The 13,895-nt window shown below is 41.7% G+C and overlaps 1 protein-coding gene across 1 annotated transcript in view; it reads left to right on the forward strand.

The window, feature by feature from the left end:
* The window catches only part of LOC119187465 (pyruvate dehydrogenase phosphatase regulatory subunit, mitochondrial), an 81,258-nt gene that overhangs the window by 61,910 nt on the left and 5,453 nt on the right, over positions 1–13,895 (forward strand). Inside the window, exons 16-18 of the mRNA XM_037435574.2 lie at positions 1,886–1,975; positions 3,121–3,300; positions 8,379–8,669. Of these exons, the coding sequence (XP_037291471.1) occupies positions 1,886–1,975; positions 3,121–3,300; positions 8,379–8,669 (561 nt within the window). The remainder of the gene's footprint in view (positions 1–1,885; positions 1,976–3,120; positions 3,301–8,378; positions 8,670–13,895) is intronic.

Here is a 13,895-nt window from a genome sequence, read left to right on the forward strand (position 1 = left end):
CGCTACTGACACAGGCGCTGACGTGTTCACTGAACACGCGGAAGAAGCTAGGCAGCTCGCCCGCTTACAGATCCACCAGCGACAAGACTACGACGCAGGCCGCTACAATGCTCGCCATAGAACTGTAACGTACAAAATTGGTGACAGAGTGTGGGTTTGGACACCCGTATGAAAACGTGGACTGTCCGAGAAGCTGCTAAGGCGATATTTCGGGCCATACCGAGTATCGCGCCAGCTAAGTGACGTCACCTACGAGGTCGTCTCCGACAGTCGCCAATGCCCGAAGCGTCGCCAGCACCAGCCTGAACTTGTTCATGTAGTGCGTATGAAGCCGTATGTGAGTGACTGACTGCACGTTAAAAAAAAAATACTGTGGGTCTGAATCAGCATCGGGGCGATGCTCTTATAAGGAGGGGAAAGTGACACGTGTTTATAAGAAAAAGAACGATGATAGGAATGTTTTGTAGATTCCAGCTAGTGGGTCAGGTGGTTTTTCGGGACGACAACGAAGCAGGCATCTTGCTGTACAGCTGATCCTGAATACGCTCTTTTCGCTGCCGTAAGCTGCTGTCATCTTTTGTTCGCGTTGCACTGCGACAATATTGAGGTGCTGTTTACATTTCACGTACAGTTCGTTCCTTCATATAACTTGCATATCCTACTGCAAATCTAAGAATATGAAAGCTCGAGAAAAAAAATTGCCCTTGTATTGCCTTGAAACTACCTTCCTTGCATTATTGTGAAGTAGTGCTGTGAAGCGAACTCGTTCATCGGATATGCAGAAATGATTTTCAAGGTTTTGTATCAACTTGTACAATCACCATCATCATCATACTAAGTGCAGGGCAAAAACCTCTCATGTGTTTTGCCAATCAGCCTGGTCCTGTGCTTTCTGCTGCCAAGCCACTCCTGCCAACTTTTTAATCTCATCTGCCCTCCTAATTTTCTGTTTACCTCTCACGCGTTTGCCTTTTCTTGGAATCTCGTCAGTTACCCTTAATGACCAGCGATTATCCTGTCTACGTGTTAGTGCCTGGCCCATGTCAATTTTGTCTTGGTTTCAACTATGATGTTCTTAACAGCTGTTTGTTCCCTGACCCACTCTGCTTCTTCCTGTCTCTTAAAGTTACATCTATCATTTTCCTTTCCATCACTTGCTGTGTTCGACTCAATTAAGTTGAACCCTCTTTGTAAGCCTCCAGGTTTCTGCTCTGTAGGTAAGCACCGGTAAGATTTGAGAGTGCTGGACGAAGGGGCTCCACCCCATTCTTATTCTTCTGGTTATTTCATTCTCATGGTTCAGCTCTGTGTTTACTACCTGTCCTAAGTAAACATATTCCTTTACAACTTACAGTGTTTTGCAACCTATCCCACAGCGCTGTTTTCTGCTGAGACAGTTGCACATTACTTTACTTTTATGCATAATAATTTTTAAACATACTCTTCTGCTTTTCATGTCCAGTTCAGTAATCATAAGCTGCAATTCATCCCCTGAGTTACTCATCAATAGAAAAGCATGAATGAATCACAGATTACTAAGATACTTTTCATTAACTTGTATCCCTAACTTTTCTCAATTCTGGGCCCTGAAAACCTCTTGTAAACACGTGGTGAATAGTATTGGAGAGATCATCTTTCCCAGCCTTACACTCTTCTTTATTGGGATTCCGTTGTTTTTTTTATGGAGGACTATGGTGGCTGTAGATTTGCTGTAAATGTCTTCCAGTATGTTTATATAGGCTTCGTCAATGCCCTGTACTATATCTGTACATTCAATATAATGAAGTAAATCCTCTTTCTTTATGAGTACGATATATGCAGGTTTGACTGTACCATGTTCAGTTGTTATTGTACCATGTCAAAAAATTCTAATTTTTTTTTACAGGAAATGGATTTTGCATATTCTACGAATGTGCTGCTGATGGGTTACAACAACACTTTAGAACCCGGATACTCAATCTATATTCCATCAGAGGTACTAATTATACACATTTTTTTTAAAAGCATGTTGATACTTGTATACTTTACTCCTGAATATAATATGAAGAGTAGTTGCACCAAATATTGACTGTAAAGCACAGTTTTAATGGTCGGCTTTCCTTGGCACCCACCGCAAAGAATTGTTTGTCATTTTGTAGTTGTCTTACCGAATGGGCTTAGTGGGGGATTTAACACAAGCTATCTCTCTCTCTCTCACACACACACATATGCGCGCGCACGCACACACACACACACACACACACACACACACACACACACACACACACACACACACACACACACACACACACACCACGAACAAACAAACAAACAAAAAAAACCTTCTCGAACGTGGGTGTTATAAGACAGGGTCCTCTGGCATGAAAGCTCCATGCTGTACCTAAATATGTTACAGATGCTTCCTTGGCATGAGTGAATAACAGCCTCACATCCATTCTTTGTTCATAGGTGATAATACTTTGACACACTTCACACATTTATCCTGTCACTTTGCATTATAAATGCGATAGCACACCAGTTTCTTCCATCATTATAATACAGAGAATATTTGAAATAGAAAAAGCAGCTGTAAAACCTTGTTTTTCACTGTTGGATATGTGCAGCGGTCACACTCTGGATTGTAATTGCAATAGTGCACCAGTTTCTTCCATCATTATAGTAATACAGAGAATATGTGAAATAGAACAAGCAACTGCAAACCTTGTTTTTCACTGTTGAATATGTGCAGTGGTCACAGATTGAAATGCGACATTGTAGGGCTGACTAATGCACAGACTTTTGTTTCCACTGTCTTCAGTTCGAGTCAGATTACCATAACTGTCACATCACTGTAATCATACCACACATTTCGTGATATGACACCGTTTGTGTCGTATCACTGTAATGTGTGGTAGTTGTGCCCACCACTCATTATGTATAAGGATTTTGTGTCTTTTTTTCAATCCGTGAACTGATGATTTGGATTGTGTTGCATTGATACTCAGGACTGAATTGTCGATAATGAAGCTATGCTCACAGCTATGTAGTTAAAAATTGTTGGTTTATTATTAAATGTTTAATGTTGGAATGAAACACTATTGTCTTGACTGTGCTGATTTTTGTGCATCTTTCTCTCTGTAGTATGCTCAGAATGTCTACAGCAGGTTAAAAAAGGCTGGTCGTGACTATGGAATATTGGATGTCGGTTATTATGCATTGAGGATGCTGAGGATTGAAAAGTTTGTTCCATTTTGGGCTGAAGAGCTTGACAGTAGTGTAACTCCCCTGGAGGCTAACCGGAGTTCCCGTGTTAAACTTCAGGTAAGTTCAGATTTCGCTTTCTTGCTATGAAAGCTGTTTCTGTTTGGAACTGCTTGGGCCATTCAGAGTATTGTGCTCTTGTCCTATGCGAACACTTGCTAATGAGGTGTACGCAGGTAGGTGGTTGTCTCGGTGGAAGGCCTTTAGTCTGATCTCGACCCTGTGCTAATTGGTACAGGAGGTGGTCTGAATAGTGAACTGGCCTTTGGAGGTAGTTATCAGGGTCTTCTCCTTGTGGAAGTTAGGCCCCTGTATGGCTGCCCAATCCACATAAGACAGGGGAGACTATGTGGCAGGCTGAAAACTTTTTATCAACAGTGATGGTGGAATCGCAGAGCATATACCTCCAATGCAGAAAGTGCCGGATTCAATGTTCAGTGCAGCCGGAAACTCACCAGTTTCTATACAGTAAAATCTTGGTCATACGACTCTCACAGAGTAGCGAAAATATTCGTATTATCCAAAATTTTTTGTAATAAAAAAAACTAGTGAAATTCATTTTCAAACGCATGATGCGTGCACAGAACTAGGCTTGTGCGAATATTGGAATGGTTCAAATAATAGAACACTTTGAGTATTTAAATGAACATTACAATATTCAAATTTGCTTCAATCTGAATTTAGATTATTGAAAATTTTGAAGTATTCAAGATGAACAAGTGTATTTTAGCCGACATTTAATCCTGTAATGATGGTTTCATTGCACTGGAAAGATGCTAAGCCGTGAAAGCACCTGTGTACTGCATAAATCGGCATGCATTGAAAAATCGACTTGCTGAGCAAACTTGAAGGAAAACGAGAAGGGAGACAGGAAAGAACGTAGACTAGCAACTGTTTATTGTCGTTTCGTGAAGCCAATATATACGCCTGCTACGCTGCGCTTCCACGGTGCGCAGAAAACTAAAGATGCAGTAAACAAAGCAGTCACAAAACCATTCAAATTTGACAACCGCCACTTTCACAAATGTAAAAAATGGCAAATGACAAATGTGACACCCACCACAATCTAAACCGTGTATTCATAAGGTGTACACTACTACTTTATCTATTACTGGTCTTTTTTATTGTTTTATTCCACCAAGCATCATCAAAGGCGTGAACATAGGAAAACATACTCTAAAAACTTGGAGTACGTTTAGCACCAAATAAAGCTTAGCACCGAATAAAACAATAACACAACATTTTTTTAGTCAACCTAAGCAGCATCAAATGAGGAAACCTGATGAAACAGTACGCCGAGAGAGTCAGGATAAAAGACTTTATAAATCATTACTTAGCATTACTTATTACTTACTTCTCACCCCAAACAAAGAGGGTGGATATGTGGTTTAGCTGAACGGATGTACGAGGACAAGGCACTAGAAGCAGTGCACAAAAACTTCTAGGAGGTGCATTTCTGTCCAAAAAAATGGAAGAACACAGCACAAAACTGTTGAAAGAAATGAACCTTGATGCGCTTTGCAGAGAAGTGGTAAAAGCAAGGAATTGACACTCCAGTTATTTTTCACTTGCAAGACGCACAAGTGTTACTACTCACTACGCCTCATTGTGTCCGAGAAGGGCAGCTGGCAAAGGGTAGTGTCAGAGCACTTACAAAGCATACTTGGTTCTCTTAACAGCGGTGACCCTTTCTTAGTGTGAAGTTCTTCGGAAATCGTTTCTACTTTGAAGGAAGGCTTACCAGTGGCGTCCACGGCTTTTTCAATTGATGTGGAAGAACTATTTTACTCAATTCCACATTCCGCATTTTTTGATGCTGTTAGGAGTGCAGTCGATGAATTTGGGGAAGTTAATTGCCAAAACAAGCATTGTATCTTCGCGAATAACTTTTTGGAACTTTCGAAATTTTACCTTGTGTCCACTGCAACTAGCCACCAGAAGGGTACCTACGTCCTAAAAGCCGGAATTTGTGTCGGTTCTGCGGTTTCACCTGTCCTCAGTGACATAATCTTGCCAGCCTTCGACCAGATCCTGAAGGATGAGCTGTCCCATTTGGATGTCGTTTGCGCCTTCAGGTATGTGGACGACTACCTTATTGTGCTTGGGAAGGTACCATGTGAACGTGTGCACGGTGTTGTGAAAGGTGTCATTGAGGTTTTTAACAGACACACCAGTGGCTTGAAGTTCACCCATGAAATGACGGTTGAAAATGAGATCCAGTTTCTGGACCTACGGCTGAAGTTTGCCAAGGAGCACATATGCTTTAAATATCATCTGCAATTTAAGAAAGGCTTGTTGCCTTTTGAAAGCGCGCACTCAAAGTTGATTAAAAGGGGCATTGTGTTGTCAGCTTGTGCAGCAGCCCTTGACAAGTCGTACCCACATTTCATGTTTGAAAGCTTTAAGAATCAAGTTGTTCGTCTGGGCGCGGCTGGGTACCTAACACAGATTATATCTAGTGCCTGTAAAAGCTTTCTTAAAAAATACAAGGGCGGGGGTCTAAATGTCGAATAAAGGGAGAGGAGGCCTGTTTTGCAGTGTTTTGCAGTGTTTTCAGCACCTACTAAGTTAGGTCGGATCTGCTCATTAATGACTAAACAGAAGAAGGTGGAATGCTCAAAAAAGCCTGCAAACCTGTTTATTAGATGTGTATTTGATGTTGTGTATCTGATCCCTTTGTCGTGTGAGAGGGTGTACATAGGGCAGACGGTGCGATGCCTCAACAAACGCTTGCGTGTGCACAGTCTGGCCATAAAAGGAAAAAATGGTGGTCATTTAGATTTCCACTGTAGGACATGTGGACGCAACCCCCTATTTGAGAATGTGTCAGTCATGGCTAAGGCTTGGGACAAGACCGAAAGGGAGATTATTGAAGCGTACTTTATCAGGCACTTTAATGACAATTGCATAAGCATGCCTTCAATTTTACTTTCGGACAGGGAAATAGTCTTCCTTCTCAGTCGTGTTTAATGTTGTGGGTAACACCTTGCAAGCTGTTCTGTTCCATTTTTTTTCTTTGTTTCTTTTGTTGACCTTTATATGAGTGCATAGTCATTTTCCCTGTTTTTTCCCCATGCGATGCTAAGTAATGTTTTATAAGGTTTTCTATCTTGACTCTCTCAGCGTACTGCTTCATCGGCTTTGCTCATTTTGTACTGCTTACGGTGACTAGAAAAATGTTATTTTATTGTTTTATTCAGGGCTAAGCGCTATTTTAAAGTGTTTAAAAAAAGTTTTTAGAGTACGTTTTCATATGTTCATGCCTTTGATGATGCTTGGTGCAATAAAAAATAAAAAAAGATAAGTAATAGATAAAGTAGGAGTGTACACCTTGTGAATACGCAGTTTAGATTGTGGCAGGTGTCACATTTGTCATTTGCTATTTTTCACATTTGTCATTGTGGCGGTTGTCACAATTGAATTTTGTGACAGCTTTGTTTGCGGCATTTTTGGTTTTGTGCGCACCGTGAAAGCGCAGCATAGCATGCGTATATATATTGGCTTCACGAAACAACAATAAACAGTTGGTAGTCCGCACTCTTTTCTGTCTCCCTTCTCGTTTTTCTTCAAATTTGTGCAGCAAGTCGTTTTTTCAAGTATGAACCAACTAATCTGCAAAAAAGTGTTGGTATGCAATTCTTTGTGAAGGTGGTTTCACAGCAGTAAAAGAGTGCTAAACTATGAAAACACTTACCCAGAAGAAATCCGACTGCCGCAAAGACTCACTTCAAGGTTGAATGAACGTACTACCTTCACATTGATTCATAATTTTTTTAGTTAAAAGGTTGTTATACAGGCTCATATTATTGAAGTATAGTAAATTTTAAAATGTAACATGTTTTACGGGTTATCAGTTGCATTCTCCCCAAAAGTCAAATCCTGCTACTATTCAAAGTTCTCACTTTCTTTGGAAAAAAAAAAGACAAGAAGAAATTTGTACCGGCCATGTTTCACTTTGGAAAAAAAAATATTGTGCAGATTAGTTAGGGTATAAAAAATATGCCTATTTTTTTTTTATTAGACATGTAGTATTCAAATTCGATTCAAAATATTTGACAAATCACTATTCACTTTGAATTTGATTTTAACCTAAAATTCCCTATTTGCACAAGCCTACACAAAACAATTATTTCCCCGAGGAAAGGACCAAGCTGGTCTCGAAACATCTTTTTTTTTTTCCAAGATTGTGGCTGGAGGTAATTCAACTTCCTTAATCTTCCACCCTGTCAGACCGACTTCTGTAAAGATGTTTATATTTAAATGCAGTAAAGCCTCATTATGACTAAGTTGGTTATAACAAAGTAATGGATATAACGAAGCAATTGTAATTCCCCTGAAATTCTTATAGATGCCCATGTATTTAAAACCTTGTTTTAACGAAGCGAAAGTTCCCCATAATGTATATAACGAACCATTCCTCACTCACAATAAGCATTTACCGATCATTTTGGTATACGTCAATTCTCAATATCTTATAGTGCACAACGGTTTACGTTTCATCACGGCTGCGGTAATTCAAAACTCATGCCTTGCGCTTCCCGGGAGCCACTTGCCTGCACACGCGTAGGAGCGAGTCTCCTTGCTTCCCTTCTTCTCTGCAACTGATGGACTCGCCCGCGCAGCAACTCGCATGAGCGTGCGCGTCAGCCGGCCTCCCCTCTCCTGTAGAACTCGTTGACCCACCCGCGCATCTGACCTCCTTGCACAAGCAATGGTTTAAGATAGGCACGCAATTTTTTTTTTCTCGTAGGGTTTGTAGAATACGTTGTCTCCTTTTCTAGTTCTCCATGGTGAGTGTCCACCGCTGAATAAACACGCTTCTGGGTCTCTTTCTTTTCGGCATGGCTGAGAAGGACAGCACAGGAGCAAATAGCCAGAGTACAAATAGGCCAGGAGGGTTGTTTAGCCTTTTATGAACTTGGTCTAACCGCACTAGGTCAATTTCTCTTCTTTTCGTGAACACGTGAAAGGGCCCTTCACCAGGCTTGAGCATTTCCAGCAGGCAAGGGAAATTGAAGCTTTTTTATGTGTGTCCACCTCATCCTTCTTTACTTGTTTGTGTCATAGAGTGACATCTGTGCCATGTGTACATCCAAGAATAGGCTTTCAAGTTTAAAATATTTCTCTGTTAAATGCAGAAAGAACCGCGATTTATCGGCCAAGAGGCATTACAGCAGCAGGCAGTGGAAGGCCTACGTCGGCAACTAGCCTTCTTCCAATTGACTGGCCATGACACCGAACGAGATCCTTGGGCATGGGGCCAAGAGCCTATATTTCGAGATGGCCGCTTCATGGGGCTCACCACATCAGGAAGCTATGCTTTCTCTTTGGGGCGTAATGTCTGCCAAGGTTTCGTTCATTGGTTCAACCCAAGCAGCAAGCAGCTTGAATTGTTGCCAGACAACCTGTTCTCCGAAGGGAGTTTTGAGGCAAGTTGCTACTCTAAATTTGAAATCTTCCATTATGTTCTTTTGCACACGATTTTCTTGTCTGTGCTATTCATGTTACGGTTTGTAGTATTAGAGTGGCTTTTGCTGTGCATGTTTTATGTGGAAACATTGTATGCTAGACACCCACAGTTAGCTGCATTTTGCATGTGCACCTGCATCTCGATTAACCAAACCTGATATGAGAGCACTTGTTTTCACCAAATGCATGCATACATTGTGGAGAAAACAGCTCATTTTCACATATATATATATAAAGGAACTGTATACTTAAGGGCTCGTTTTCCCGTGTTTTGACACCATATTAATGAAATCTAACAGACAATAATGCCAAGGAAAGTATAGGGGAGGTGATTAGACCGCATTATAAGGTAAATGTGAAAGAAGAAAAGTGTGTGAAAAGATAGCTTGCCGTGGGCAGGAACCGAACCTGCGACCTTATATATATATATATATATATATATATATATATATATATATATATATATATGCATTATACATCATATCAAGAGATACCGCAGCTTTATTAGGTTGGCTATTAATGTGGTGCCTTGTTTGAATCTAAAAGTAGTATTGAAGGTGGTCTTGATTGATATGTGGGGTTCAACATCCCAAAACCACCATATGATTATGAGAGACGCCGTAGTGGAGGGCTCCGGAAATTTCGACCACCTGGGGTCTTTAACGTGCACCCAAATCTGAGCACACGGGCCTACAAAATTTCCGCCTCCATCAGAAATGTAGCCTCCGCAGCCGGGATTCAATCCCGTGACCTGCGGGTCAGCAGCCGAGTACCTTAGCCACTAGACCACCGCGGCGGGGCTTGAAGCTGGTCTTCTGGAACTGACTTTATTGTTGCTCTTATATATGTCTTTAGTGGTCAGGAGAGTTTGCTGTTTTGTGTTTTGGTAGCCGATGGTAAAAAAGTTGGCCTGAATGAATATAGAGAGGATTTGTGTCAAAGAAGCTTGCAATACTTTATGCACAATGTCTTGAAACTTCAAATGTCCTAGTGAGTTCGAAAGTTTCCAACACTATATGAATTAAAAAAAGAGAGATGTAGAAGACTTGAAGACAGACACACAATCTTACTTCCCATTGTATAGAAATATTCACAAAGGTAGTTTTCAAATAGGGTAAGAGAAACCCCTGACTTTAAATAATCAGCTTGGAGAGCAAGCTGCACTCAGGATGGTAAACTCTATGATGGATCACAGTCATGTTATCAATCAGGTAATTGGTGAAAATATGCTGAACACAAGAAACCACTCTACATATATAGCTTTCATAGATCATGAAAAGGCCTTCAATGCAGTAGAGCAGCCCTGGAACCTTTGCGATGCCAAGGAGTACTTGGAGCATATGTAACCTTATTAAAAATATACAAAATTTTCTTGGCTGCCTTTGCTTCTCCACACAAAAAAAAAAAGCTAAAAAACAAGAAATAATTGATTGAGGGATCAGACAGTAGTATATAATCTCTCTAATGTGTTCAGTGCATGCTTAGAAATATTTAGGTGACTAGATTGGGAAGAAATAGGAATAAGATGGCTTTAAACGCATTAAAATAGGGGTGTTGTACGTCGAGAAAGTTTCAGATGCAGCTTGGCGAAAGGTGCTTTATGAGGCAGGTCTGGCTACCAGTGAGCGGCTTGCGTGAGCTATTACTGCAGCCACCGATCATCGTCTTCTTCAATAACAGCAGAGCGTCCGTCATTCAGATTCATTACAATTACTCTCCACGAAATAAGGAGCCATCCTGGCGACCTATGGACAAGTAAACACGGGAGGGTCATAGTAGTGCTTAAGTCTGGACATGTGGATAATTTCCTGGCCACGACGACATTGGTCAGAAGATGGTTCCAGTGGCTCGATGAGGTAATTCACCGGTGATGTTTTTTTAAGTACACGATATGGGCCATGATACTTGGGGACCAACTTGGTAGAAAGGCCAGGTGTAGTAGAAGGGACATGCAGCCAGACGAGCGAACCTGGATCGTAGGAAGTAGTGTTATTTGATGTGTCATGGTGGTGCTTCTGGCGTCCTTGGTCTTGTGTTGTGAATGATCTTGCCAGTTGACAGCATTCTTCAGCGTATGTAGGGACTTGAGACAGAGTCGTGGACTCTGTCTCAAAAGATTGGTGTCCATAGTGCAAGGTTCGCGTCCGTAAAGGAGGAAATAAGGAGAGAACCCACTAGTGCTTTGAATGGCGGTATACCGCGTGAGGTGGTTGACGGCAACTATGATCCAGTGGTTACCATCTGCAGTGTTGGGAAGGGGACCATAGATATCGATGCCGACACGGTCGAATGGTCGGGAGGGGCATGGTAAAGTTAATAAGGTACCGCTGGCATGATGGGGGGGGGTCTTTCGTCTCTGGCACGTCGAGCAAGCCCGAACATACTGTCGAATAAAATGGTACATGCCACGCCAGTAATATTGGAGCTGTATGCGAGAATAAGTCTTCAGGAAACCTGCATGGCCACATTGGCGATCATTATGAAACGAACAAATTTCGGATCGCAGATGACGTGGAATCACGAGTAGCCACTGAGGTCCATCAGGTGCATAGTTGCGTCGGTACAGCTTGTCGTCGCGAGTGGTGAAGTGCTCGACTTGCCGGCACATCGTGTGAGTAGGGGGAGAAGCCGTCCGCCCAGCCAAGTTGTCTAAAATCGAAGCAACCCAAGGGTCCTTGCGTTGCTCAGAATGCATATCGGCGATGGTGACGGGAGTGGGATCACAGATGAGACTTTCGCAGCAGGCAGGGTCAGGAGGTAGGGGCGAACGGGAAAGGGCGTCTGCGTCCGAATGTTTCCGGCCGGAGCGATAGACCACGCGAATGTCATATTCTTGAAGGTGTTAAGAGAATGGCATTACTGTGCACCAAACAATTCTTGTGGACAGCGCCTTATAGTTTCGCAGTATAACGTTTACGTGGTTTACGTGTCCCCAGCTGGGGCGGTGGCACCACCTATCGGATGGTTAATAAGTTAAAGAACAGTGAAAAGGAAAAGAAAACGAGAATGTTTGCCTATTCCATCGAGTGAAGCATTGTTAGAAGTTTATTTTAGTACTAATAAAAATAAATAAATAAGAACCACGCACCAAACATGAAAATGTTTATGTTGCCAATTTGTTTACATTGATCTTGTAGTTAGGCCTAGACGCGTTCGAAATGGGAAGCTATCTCAAAAACTACGCCAACTTGTCCGTAATACTTGCTCATCGAAGCTAACTGAAGGCAAGCGAAGCCGTTTTAAACATATGTTTGCTGCGAACAAGGTGAATCTTTCAACAACTACACCAAAATCACTTCGAAGCGGGTGTCCGAAAGCGCCGCCATGTTTACGTACACCTTGTACACTTACGCTACCACGGTAACTTTAAATCTGAAAAATACCGTGTGTACGGTAGGCAGTATGAGTAACGTATATATCTGCGCATGCGCACTTTGATTCTGGTTTCACGGTATGCCCGGTATCCCGGTAAGCACGGTATACTATAACAGTCTATTAGCGCCTAGCCCTGCACCACTAGCATCGGTCTGGATCTCTGTGGGTGCCGATGGGTCGTAGTGTCGCGGAATAGGCGGCGACGTGAGGAGGCGGCGCAATTCATTGAAAGAATCGTCACAGGTGGCAGACCAGGCTAAAAGGTCCCCTGAGCTGGCGAGGAGCTTGGTCAAAGAGCGATTATCATCGCGAAATTGTGGACGAAGCGCCGGAAGTAGGAGCAAATGCCTATGAAACTTCAGACCTGTTTCATGGTGGTCGGTTTGGGAAATGCTGAAACGGCTGTAAGTTTGGCAGGGCCAGGAAAAATGCCGTCCTTCGAAACTACGTGGCCAAGGATCGTAAGCTTTCGAGCGGCGAAATGACACTTCTTCAGATTCAGTTACTGCCTTGTGGCAGAGAGACAAGCGAGGACTTTCTTGAGGCGGGTTAAGTGGGTTGTGAAATCAAGCTTCAGACGCAGCTTGGCGAAAGGTGCTTTATGAAGCAAGTCTGGCTATCAGCGAGCGGCGTGCGCGAGCTACTACTGGAGCCACCGATCATCATCGTCTTCTTCAATAACAGTAGAGCGTCTGTCATTCAGATTTATTACAGCATCAATACAATAGAGTTTGTGCTTGTCTCTGTATCCTCCCATTTGAACATATCTTCTTTTTTTGTGCAATCTTGTCATTTCAAGCATGTCGAACATGCTAGGCCACCAATGAGTTTTGCTAGTATGATTACAAGAGAATGCCTCAGCAACTTACGTTTTATAAATTACATAAGACAACTTTGAAACTCCATTACGCCAGCACTTCATCAACCCAGCCAAAAGAAACACTTTGATGTTGATATCTCATGAAAATATGCCTAGGAATCTTCTCCAACTTTTTAAAATACAATTTCACTTTAAATTATTAGAAAAGTATTCTAAAAATATTCAAGAAATATTAAAAAATATTCTAATTGATTCACACTTGCACTTTAATGTTTGAATTCACTTCGCACTCAAAATTTTTCTGTTCACAGAGTTCGACATATAACAAGTGGTCTGCTAAATTGATGGAATCGATACCAAGGGTTGGGGAACAGAACTAAAAGTCATAGAGGGTTAATTGGGGTGATGAAATTAAGAAATTTGCAGGTATAAAATTGAATCTGTACATGCTGGACTGGGTAAATTGAAAATCATTTGGAGAGAATTTAGTCCTTGCAGTGGACACATAGGATGATGCCAATGCTGATTACATCCATGACCAAATTTGTGTGCAAGATGACTCACCTTGCTATTAGGCACAGCCTGTCTGCGCGGAACTTGGTATCCACATTATTGTGACTCCGAATTCCTGCCTTGGTTTATGTGACTTACTTTTATGCAGCCCTGATTTAATACCCTGCACTTCTTTTCTTGTTGGAATAAGCTAAGCAAATGCATAATTATGTGTCGTACCACTGAGCACTGACCTGGAAGAACTCAATGCAGGAAGAGAAACATCTTCACCAATGTCCTGCTGGGGATTCTTTGTAGATATGTAGATTCAGAGTTTTTTAGAATGGCATAAACTTGTGAAATATTCTGAAAGTCAAAAAGAATTTTAAGACAATAAAGTACTATAATATTGTTTTATTTTTAAAATAACCTTGTTTTAATAAAACTGGTTTATAACTTTGTAAATGATTAGAAGTTTACAGTAGGCACTGAGCTTTCG

This window comes from Rhipicephalus microplus, chromosome X (assembly GCF_043290135.1).
Source record: "Rhipicephalus microplus isolate Deutch F79 chromosome X, USDA_Rmic, whole genome shotgun sequence".
NCBI lineage: Eukaryota > Metazoa > Arthropoda > Arachnida > Ixodida > Ixodidae > Rhipicephalus > Rhipicephalus microplus.